This window comes from Sinocyclocheilus anshuiensis, unplaced genomic scaffold (assembly GCF_001515605.1).
Source record: "Sinocyclocheilus anshuiensis isolate Anshui unplaced genomic scaffold, SAMN03320099.WGS_v1.1 scaffold923, whole genome shotgun sequence".
In the NCBI taxonomy this organism is placed as follows: Eukaryota; Metazoa; Chordata; class Actinopteri; order Cypriniformes; family Cyprinidae; genus Sinocyclocheilus; species Sinocyclocheilus anshuiensis.
In genome coordinates, this window is record NW_015544138.1 from 745,942 (window position 1) to 757,046 (window position 11,105).

The following is an 11,105-nucleotide window of genomic DNA, read 5'->3' on the forward strand; positions in this document are numbered from 1 at the left end:
CTTAAGTTACCTTAGTTTTAGTTATTTCATTACATCAAACTGAACTAAATTAAAATGAGAAATGTTGTCTTAATTTAATTTTAATTTAGTTCAGTTTGATGTAATGAAATAACTCAAACTAAAACTGAAATAAAAATGTATATAAACTTTATAACACCACAAAATGATTAAAACTGTAACTGGAAATGGAAAATCTAAAAATAAAACTGATTCAAAATATATTTAAAGACATTTTTGTTAATCAAAATAAAAATTAATCTAAAGAATATTTATAAAAACTTACATTTTATTTCAGCTAGTTGCCAACATTTCTTATTTTCATTTAATTTAACTTGATGTACTAAAATAAAACTAAAAGTGAAATAAATATTAATAAAAATATATATTTACGTTAAGAAAAATGCTAAAAATGACAATCACACAAAAAATTACAAACATTTTAACTAAAATTGCAATGAAAATGGAAAATATAAAAATAAAACTAATTCAAAATATTTATTAAAAAACTATAATATATTTAGTATAAAAAATTGTTACATAAAATAAAATACACTTCAATTTAAAAAATATACAAAAAAACATAAACTTATTTTATTTAAGCTAATTAACATGTTTCATTTTATTTAGTTTAACCTGATTTATAAAAAAAAATTAAAATGATATAAAATTTTTAAAAACATAATAAAAATAAACAAAAAACTACTAAAAATAACAAAAATAAAAACTGAAAATATAAAAATTAAAAACTGATAAGATATTATCTCAGTGGTTGAAAGTTAATGGCAAAGTTATTTTTGATTAATCTGATGGAGATTCTTTATAAATTCTCATTTTTTGTGTTAAAAAAAAAAAAAAATAAAATAACAGCACGTGGTTTGGAGAGACATGACTTAATGAAGACGGAATTTGCATTTTGTGTTTAATGCTTTCAAAACGAATGAAATTCCTCTGTTGTGTCACTGTGACTTCAGTAGATGAAATAAAGCCAATTATCAAACTGAATTTTGAGTTGCACGGAAACAAAGCATCACCTTGCTCGAGGTTTTTGCCAAGATGTCCTGAAGCTCCATGATCTTCTGCACGAGTCCGTGGAAGTCGTTGCAGGTTGGACAGGCTAAGAAAGACACATAAACCAGATGCATTTAGCAAAATGCAACGACTAAACCATTGCATATGTTTAATTCGACAATCACAAATAAACTAATTAGCGGCACGTACTACGGTTGAGGTCGGGGCATTGCGTGATGTATCCTTGAGGCATTACAAGGATCTGAACGTCTTGCATCACTCCCTGCATCAGAAACACACGCAGAGGTTATTCAGAAGCACGATTAGATCAGAGGAGAAATATTAATTACATTTAAACACATGCATTCATGGCTCTTTGCATGGCATTAAATGGGATTGAGAGAGTTTGTTCAAGAAGCACTCAGCAAACTATGACCTTGAGCGAATCTAATGAATTAACGACATGTCATTCTGACCCCAAAAAATGTATTATTAACGTGGATTACGTGCTGTGTGGAATTGCACTGAGAAAACAGCTTTATAATGGTAGAAATGTCCCTGTATACAGTCACCAGCAGTGAGCATCATGGGTAAAATCTGAAATAGTGGCTTTTAGATGTTCAAGGCTGCTTTTATTTGTCGGGCGAAATATGAAAAGAAAGCTTAAGCGCTGAAAACACTAATAAGAGAGCGAAACGAAGGATGCGGATGAGCGTGACCTTTTCCCGGGACATGTTCTCTGGATTAGCACCTGTTAAGCCATATTGCTTTTCTCTTAGCTTCGATTTGTGGCTTATATTTAGAGCTTTTATCTCCGTGTTGAATCAAACTCGCACACGTTATTCAGAATTCAGTCCTGAATGTCGCTGGATGCCATGTAGAGATGATCCTTTATTAAAATCAACATGATCTTATTAGTACTGGTAGGTATTTGTATGTAAATTGTGCTTCTAGTGCACTTTTAAATGCAAAATATTGAGTTTCTGAAATGTGAACACCTTGTTGTTGTACATGCATAAAAGCTTGCATGTTTTTGAAGTTGATACATCAGTATTAGTTCAAAAGATGTTTTTGTTTTTTAAGAAATGTAAACTTTTATTTATCAAGGATGCATTAAATTAATCAAAAGTGACTGTAGAGTCATTTATAATGTTACAAAAACTCAAATAATTGCTGTTCTTTTGAACTTTCTTTTCATCTGTGAATCCTGAAAAATAAATCAGTATCAGTTTCCACAAAAATATTGGGCAGCACAACTGTGTTCAACATTGATAATAATCAGAAATGTTTCTTGAATGATTTCTGAAGATCATGTGACACTGAAGACTGGAGTAATGATGCTGAAAATACAGCTGCGCATCACAGAAATAAATTACATTTTGACATATACTCAAATAGAGAACACTTATTTTAAATTGCAATAATATTTCACAATTTTCACAGTGTTTTTGATCCAATTAAATGTTGTTGCTTTTTTAAAATATATATATAGATTGCATATTTTACTTTGTACTTGTTAGGGCTGCTGAATTTAACACTAATAATTTAGGATTAGTTTTATTTAATTGCATTTTAGTTTACATGCAATTTCGATTTTTTTCTTTTTTTGATACATTTAGGTTGCATATGTTACACACACACACACACATATGTATACTAATAACTAAAATGTGCAACTTAAAGGATGTAATGTATGTTTGTTTTTTTTTACTTTTTTAAAGGAATTTTATTGTTTATTTTAGTTGTATTTGTTATTTTGTGCTGCAAAATGTAACAAGATATGAAATTATGTATATTTTTAAGTTTCTTATACATATATATAAGTTTGCATATTTTATGTGGAGTATTTTTAGGACTGCCAAATTTAACACTAATAATTTTTTTTATTTAATTGCACTTTAATTTACATGTATTTTTTATTTATTTATTTTATTTATTTATTTATTTATTTATTTGCTATTTGTTAATTAATTTACTATATACTGAATGTGTATATATATATTTATTTTATTTATGTTTTTTTTTTTTGGGGGGGGCTGCAAAATATAACAAGATATGAAACTATATTCTTTTATTTATTTATTTATTTATTTATTTATTTATTTATTTATTTATTTTACAGGGTTTTTTTCAACAGCTTACACACATTTTCAAATATTTGCCTCTTTTTTTTTTTTCAAATCGTTACAAATGCAAGAACTGCACACACAGAATGCAAAATGCCTCACATCTCTTGCAAAATGAAGCACTGCATTCAAAATATCACAAACATATCTCAAAAGCAAACATTTTCAAACACCTTTGCCATAATATTAATTCCTGTTAGATTGCTGTGTGTTACACAGAGAATTGTGTGTCGTGTTTTGCAAAAAGCGTTTTATGAAACTGAAAACTGAGTGAAAGGCTGAGAATTAGCGTATGGTTTTGCAGATTTGGTGTGTGCTTCTGCTGTTTGAGTGTCAGCTTTCAGAAACTGTGTGACAAGTAAAGATTTGGTGTGTAAGCAGTTGAAAAATACTCTAATCATGTTTCTTGATTATATATATTTAGTTTGCATATATATTTTGCTTGCAGTATTTTTTTAGTGCTGCCAATTTTAACAGTAATCATGCTTATTTTTTATCCAACTGTATTTTTGCTCCATGCATTTTAGTTTACGGATAGTTTCTCGATGTCAAACACTGATCACTCATGAACTCGGCAGCCAGCAGCTTTTGGCTTGGCGGCACGAACCCGGCTCCCATGAAGAAGTTCGCGACTCGTGGCATAATCAAACAGCAGCACTCGCGGCCCGAGCGAGGAGACTCTAATAGGAGGTGGGCAAGGCCACGCACTCGGGTAATTGGACATAATACGCGTCGCGGGGAGGAAATGATGTGGGCGGCGGGAGCGTAATAACAGCTCCCAGTCGCCGCTGTCCCACTCTGACAAGCAAAACAAGCAGATACAGATTGAATTTGTTTCATATGTGCCTTAATTTGATTGGCCTCCATCCGCGGCGTGCAGCCGCTGCAGCCGCTCGGCAACCTGGCCCTTCTCGGGCCACCAGAAAGCATTTATTTTGGCCCTCGCGGGAGCTGAGGGAGCTGAGTTGTGAGAAATTGTTTTCGAAATTGTCTTGCCTCTTCAATTTTACTACCATGAATTCAAAAGCCGACGCATGCAGGTTTCTCCGGATTCTGCATGGCAATGAGAGGGAAATAGAGGTGAACGCTCTGAATTTATAGCAACTCGGGATGTCATTTGGTTTCTCTGCAAGTCAGCGACACACACACACACACATATGTTGTGTTTCCATTCCATTAGGCGTAGTGGTTCTTATACTGTACAAACCGTATTTTCTGTCGCCCTACACCTAAACCTACCCCTCACAGGACGCTTTCTGCATTTTTAGATTTTCAGAAAACTTCATTCTGTGTGATTTATAAGCTTGTTTCCTCATGAGGACCTAAAAAATGTCCCCACAAGGTCAAAATGTACTGGTATTACTATCCTTGTGGGGACATTTGGTCCCCATAACATGATAAATACCAGGTACACACACACACACACGTTTGTTTCTGTGAATTGTGGGGACTTTCCATAGACTTCTATTACTTTTATACTGACCAAACGATATTTTCTATCCCCTAACCCTATAGACCTACACTGAAAAATGAATCCGTAAAATAACATAAAAAGTACTGGCAGCTCATTACACACACCATTATTCATTAGTTTTACTGACATTTCTGTTAACTCTAAAACACAATGGTGTAAAATTTAAAATAGTGGTAAAAAAATAACCTGTAAAAAATAAATACAGAAAAATTCCTTCAAATTATATAGTATATTGTGCCCTATTTTTACAGATTTTTTTAGAGTGTACCCTTACAGAAAACCTGTTTGCATTGTTACGCTTTAAGATAAACATCATTTACTATTATTAATAATTTCTTTCCCTCATGGGGACCGCAGGCCGGACCCCACAATGTCAAAAATTTCAGGTTTAATTATCCTTGTGGACATTTGGTCCCCACAATGTATTATAAACAAGTTCACACACACACACACACACATGCATATGCATGCAATGATTGTTTAAATGAGAGTCATTCGAACGGTCAACACGTGTGGAACGACGGCTAATCGAACGGTAATGACGCCTTTGATCAGCGCCGCCGTCTCAAACTGGACATCAATATTCCTGAGTGCAAACGGCCCACTATTATGTTTAATGCGTGCAGGAGAAATAAATTGCTGGAAGATGAAAGCCAAACCAAATGGCAGATATCTGTGATTTTGTACGTGCAAATTAAGGACTGAAACACGCATTTGCTTTTGTGACTAAGATGTCAGTGGGCCTACATCAATATAAAGTCTGTTCAAATGTGAAAAATACTGTTCAACAATGAGAGAAGTTAATACTTTTATTCATCAAAGACACATTAAATTGGTCAGAAGTGTCAGTAAAGACATTTATGTTGCAAAAGATTTCTATTTCAAATAAATGCTGTTCTTTTGAACTTTCCATTAATCAAAGAATCCTGAAATATAAAATGTATCACAGTTTCCACAAAAATACTCAGCAGAATATGAAGAAAAAGAAAGACTGCACTATTGTATTGGTTCTATTGATGTGATTTGTTTTTCAGATGCATTGACTTTCTTTTTCTTTCTTTCTTTCTTTCTTTCTTTCTTTTTTTCTTTCACCTTTAACCATTAAATCTCTTTTTTTTATTGTTGCTGTTGTTGTAAATTATTTTAATTTAAGTATTTATAAAATGTTATTTTATTTACTTGAACTTTTAACGGTCACATTACTATGGAAGCCCGTTTCCGCCACTGAATAAAAAATAAAAGAGGTAATTGCGAGTTTTTAGATTTGGTGTGTGCTTCTGCTGTTTGAGTGTCAGCTTTCAGAAACTGTGTGACAAGTAAAGATTTGGTGTGTAAGCAGTTGAAAAATACTCTAATCATGTTTCTTGATTATATATATTTAGTTTGCATATATATTTTGCTTGCAGTATTTTTTTAGTGCTGCCAATTTTAACAGTAATCATGCTTATTTTTTATCCAACTGTATTTTTGCTCCATGCATTTTAGTTTACGGATAGTTTCTCGATGTCAAACACTGATCACTCATGAACTCGGCAGCCAGCAGCTTTTGGCTTGGCGGCACGAACCCGGCTCCCATGAAGAAGTTCGCGACTCGTGGCATAATCAAACAGCAGCACTCGCGGCCCGAGCGAGGAGACTCTAATAGGAGGTGGGCAAGGCCACGCACTCGGGTAATTGGACATAATACGCGTCGCGGGGAGGAAATGATGTGGGCGGCGGGAGCGTAATAACAGCTCCCAGTCGCCGCTGTCCCACTCTGACAAGCAAAACAAGCAGATACAGATTGAATTTGTTTCATATGTGCCTTAATTTGATTGGCCTCCATCCGCGGCGTGCAGCCGCTCGGTCGCCATGGCAACCTGGCCCTTCTCGGGCCGCCAGAAAGCATTTATTTTGGCCCTCGCGGGAGCCGAGCACCGTGACTTGTGAGAAATTGTTTTCGAAATTGTCTTGCCTCTTCAATTTTACTACCATGAATTCAAAAGCCGACGCATGCAGGTTTCTCCGGATTCTGCATGGCAATGAGAGGGAAATAGAGGTGAACGCTCTGAATTTATAGCAACTCGGGATGTCATTTGGTTTCTCTGCAAGTCAGCGACACACACACACACACATATGTTGTGTTTCCATTCCATTAGGCGTAGTGGTTCTTATACTGTACAAACCGTATTTTCTGTCGCCCTACACCTAAACCTACCCCTCACAGGACGCTTTCTGCATTTTTAGATTTTCAGAAAACTTCATTCTGTGTGATTTATAAGCTTGTTTCCTCATGAGGACCTAAAAAATGTCCCCACAAGGTCAAAATGTACTGGTATTACTATCCTTGTGGGGACATTTGGTCCCCATAACATGATAAATACCAGGTACACACACACACACACGTTTGTTTCTGTGAATTGTGGGGACTTTCCATAGACTTCTATTACTTTTATACTGACCAAACGATATTTTCTATCCCCTAACCCTATAGACCTACACTGAAAAATGAATCCGTAAAATAACATAAAAAGTACTGGCAGCTCATTACACACACCATTATTCATTAGTTTTACTGACATTTCTGTTAACTCTAAAACACAATGGTGTAAAATTTAAAATAGTGGTAAAAAAATAACCTGTAAAAAATAAATACAGAAAAATTCCTTCAAATTATATAGTATATTGTGCCCTATTTTTACAGATTTTTTTAGAGTGTACCCTTACAGAAAACCTGTTTGCATTGTTACGCTTTAAGATAAACATCATTTACTATTATTAATAATTTCTTTCCCTCATGGGGACCGCAGGCCGGACCCCACAATGTCAAAAATTTCAGGTTTAATTATCCTTGTGGACATTTGGTCCCCACAATGTATTATAAACAAGTTCACACACACACACACACACATGCATATGCATGCAATGATTGTTTAAATGAGAGTCATTCGAACGGTCAACACGTGTGGAACGACGGCTAATCGAACGGTAATGACGCCTTTGATCAGCGCCGCCGTCTCAAACTGGACATCAATATTCCTGAGTGCAAACGGCCCACTATTATGTTTAATGCGTGCAGGAGAAATAAATTGCTGGAAGATGAAAGCCAAACCAAATGGCAGATATCTGTGATTTTGTACGTGCAAATTAAGGACTGAAACACGCATTTGCTTTTGTGACTAAGATGTCAGTGGGCCTACATCAATATAAAGTCTGTTCAAATGTGAAAAATACTGTTCAACAATGAGAGAAGTTAATACTTTTATTCATCAAAGACACATTAAATTGGTCAGAAGTGTCAGTAAAGACATTTATGTTGCAAAAGATTTCTATTTCAAATAAATGCTGTTCTTTTGAACTTTCCATTAATCAAAGAATCCTGAAATATAAAATGTATCACAGTTTCCACAAAAATACTCAGCAGAATATGAAGAAAAAGAAAGACTGCACTATTGTATTGGTTCTATTGATGTGATTTGTTTTTCAGATGCATTGACTTTCTTTTTCTTTCTTTCTTTCTTTCTTTCTTTCTTTTTTTCTTTCACCTTTAACCATTAAATCTCTTTTTTTTATTGTTGCTGTTGTTGTAAATTATTTTAATTTAAGTATTTATAAAATGTTATTTTATTTACTTGAACTTTTAACGGTCACATTACTATGGAAGCCCGTTTCCGCCACTGAATAAAAAATAAAAGAGGTAATTGCGAGTTTTTATCTCACAATTCTGACTTTTTTTCTCAGAACTGCGTGATATACACTCGCAATTGTGAGTTATAAAGTCAGAATTTAGCGATATAAACTCGCAATTCTGAGAACATATCAGTCTTTTTCCCCCCTCAAAATTGGACTTTAACTCGCAATTGCGAAAAAAGTCAGAATTGCGAGTTTTTATCTCGCAATTGTGACTTTATATCTCACAATTCTGACTTTATAGCTCGCAATTGTGAGTTTATATCACACAATTCTGAGAAAAAAAGTCAGAATTGTGAGATAAAAAGTCGCAATTACCTTTTTTTTATTTTTTATTGAGTGGCGGAAACGGGCTTCCATACATTACACTTATCACACCTTTTAAATTTTTTAAATTGTCCCAACTACTATTTTGTGTTAACTTTATTTATTTATTTATTTATTTATAATTTATACAAATCTATATGAAAACTAAAGAGATCAAGCTAATATAATTTGCTGTGCTTCCTTCATACCTTCTAAATATTACATAAGTGTGAAATCTTGTCTAATCGAACCGTAATTACGCCTTTGATGAGCGGCGTCTTAAACTGTAGGCTACATTAATATATATGTGCAAACGGCCACTATTACATTTAATGCATGTAGGAAAAATACATTGGTGGAAGATATCTGTGATTTTGTACATGCAAATTAAAGAAAGAAACGCACGTTTTCTTTTACGGCTAAGCAGTAATCAGCGTCTCCGTGGAGACCGAAGCAGGAGGCGGGGTGAGAAATCTCGTCAAGAACCGCAAACGACCTCCAGCCTCCCCTCATCTGCCAATTAACTCTGGAGATATTTAACAACCTGAAGCGACACTCCAAATCTTAAAGAGGTTCTCTGACACACACACACATGCTTCAGTGTGGGTTTATAGTCTCATAAACCACAGTTATGGGTGTGAATTACCACAAAACACCCGTACTTCCTCTCAAATTAGTTAACAGAAGTATGTAACTTATGGCTAACATCATACTGTGGACTATATACTGCATACCGTCAACAAATAATATGTGAAACAGCATGCAATGATAAATATTACAGTATTATACAACAATAAACAGCATTGTACTGTTATATTGTAAATTTACAGTATGCATGCTACTCATATGTTGCATAATGCATTTGTTGTCATATGTTGCATGCTTATTTCAGTGTTTAGTTTCGAGATATGAATATAATTTTAGTTTTTATTTTTATATTTTCTGTTTTTATTTTTATTTTAGTTGTATTCTTTTCATTTTTAGTTTTTTAAATTTAAATTTTAGTTTGTTATTTAGTATATTAAGTTAAACTAAATTAAAAATGAGACATTTTGTATTGATCTATTATAGTTATCCTTTTAAGTTAGATTTTATTTTTTATATTTTCTGTTTTCACACGTTTTAGTAATTTTGTTGTGTGTTTTTGTTATTTTATTAGTTTTTTATGTCTATGTAGTTATACATTTTTATTTACTAGTTCTTAGTTCTATCTTTAGTTAAATTATTACTTAAAATTATTATACATTTTTATTACTTCAAGTTAAACTAAATGGAAATTAGAAATGTTGCATTTGCAACTATCTGAAATAAAAGTTTTAAGCTTTTTATTTATTTTTTTTTCAGGTTTTTTTTTTAGTAACAGTAATGTTTATTCATAAAATGTTTTTTAATCTAATTTTGAGCCAAAAGGCCTTAATTTTTTTCTGTTTGACAAATTTGGAAAATTTGGAAAGATTAACACTGGTCCATATGTCACTGCAAATGGAAGGTAAGAGCAGTGCATTGTGGGATGCAGTGTATTTTATGCTGCACATGTATACATTATATATGTATACAGAAAAGCCACATACTGCACATAGTTGAGAAACAGTAAGCGAATTATACTAGCGTGCGACTGTTTGCTGATGTGCATGTGTGCTGATCCATAATGCCTGTGTGGGGTGAAGATGAAACACCTTGAATAAGCCATGAGCGCTGTTTCTCTGTCCGACCCAGAACGACGTGTCTTCTGGGATCTCCATCAGAGGAACTGCAACCACTCGCTCGTAGATCCTGAAGAGAAATGTCCCAATACCACAAAAAATATCAGCAAAATTTCATGATTCTTGATAGCAGTTTCAACACCACAGCAATATGCTATTGAACACACTGTTTTTATTTGGGAAAGTAATATTATTAGTAATATTAATGCATTTTATTAACTAAGTGGCATGTAGTAAACAGCTCACTGCAAAAACTGATGTTCTTGCTCAGTATTTTTTCAGTAAAATAACATTCTTATATCAAGATGCTTTTATTTAAGAAGCCAATGAAATAAGTATGAAAGCTTGTTTCCACCATTGGGGGAAAAAAAACCTTAAAAAGGTCATTGTAACTTTTTTTCTAGCAATTCTGAGAAAAAAAGTCAGAATTACGAGATATAAACTCAGAATTGCGAGATATAAAGTAAAAATTGCAAGATATAAAGTCAAAATTGGGAAATATAAAGTCAAAATTGCGAGATGTAAAGTAAGAATTGCGAAATATAAAGTAAAAATATAAATATACAGTAAAAATTCCGAAATATAAAGACAGAATGGCGAAGTATAAAGTAAAAATTGCGAGAAGTAAGAATTGTGAAGTATAAAGAAAAAATTTAAATGTATAGTAAGAATTCCGGAAAAAAATAGTCAGAATTGCAAAGTATAAAGTAAAAATTGCAAGATGTAAAGTAAGAATTGCGAAATGTAAAGTAAAAATTGAAATGTACAGTAAGAATTCTGAAATATAAAATCAGAATTGCGAAGTATAAAGTAAAAATT

The 11,105-nt window shown here is 33.1% G+C and overlaps 1 protein-coding gene across 2 annotated transcripts in view; it reads right to left on the bottom strand.

Moving 5' to 3' along the window:
- Positions 1-11,105, bottom strand: part of nell2a (neural EGFL like 2a) — a 113,842-nt gene that overhangs the window by 77,749 nt on the left and 24,988 nt on the right. For both annotated transcript variants that reach the window (XM_016494760.1, XM_016494761.1), the window contains exons 6-7: positions 1,219-1,291; positions 1,032-1,114 (exon numbers count right to left, since the gene is read on the bottom strand). In XM_016494760.1, the coding sequence (XP_016350246.1) occupies positions 1,032-1,114; positions 1,219-1,291 (156 nt within the window). The remainder of the gene's footprint in view (positions 1-1,031; positions 1,115-1,218; positions 1,292-11,105) is intronic.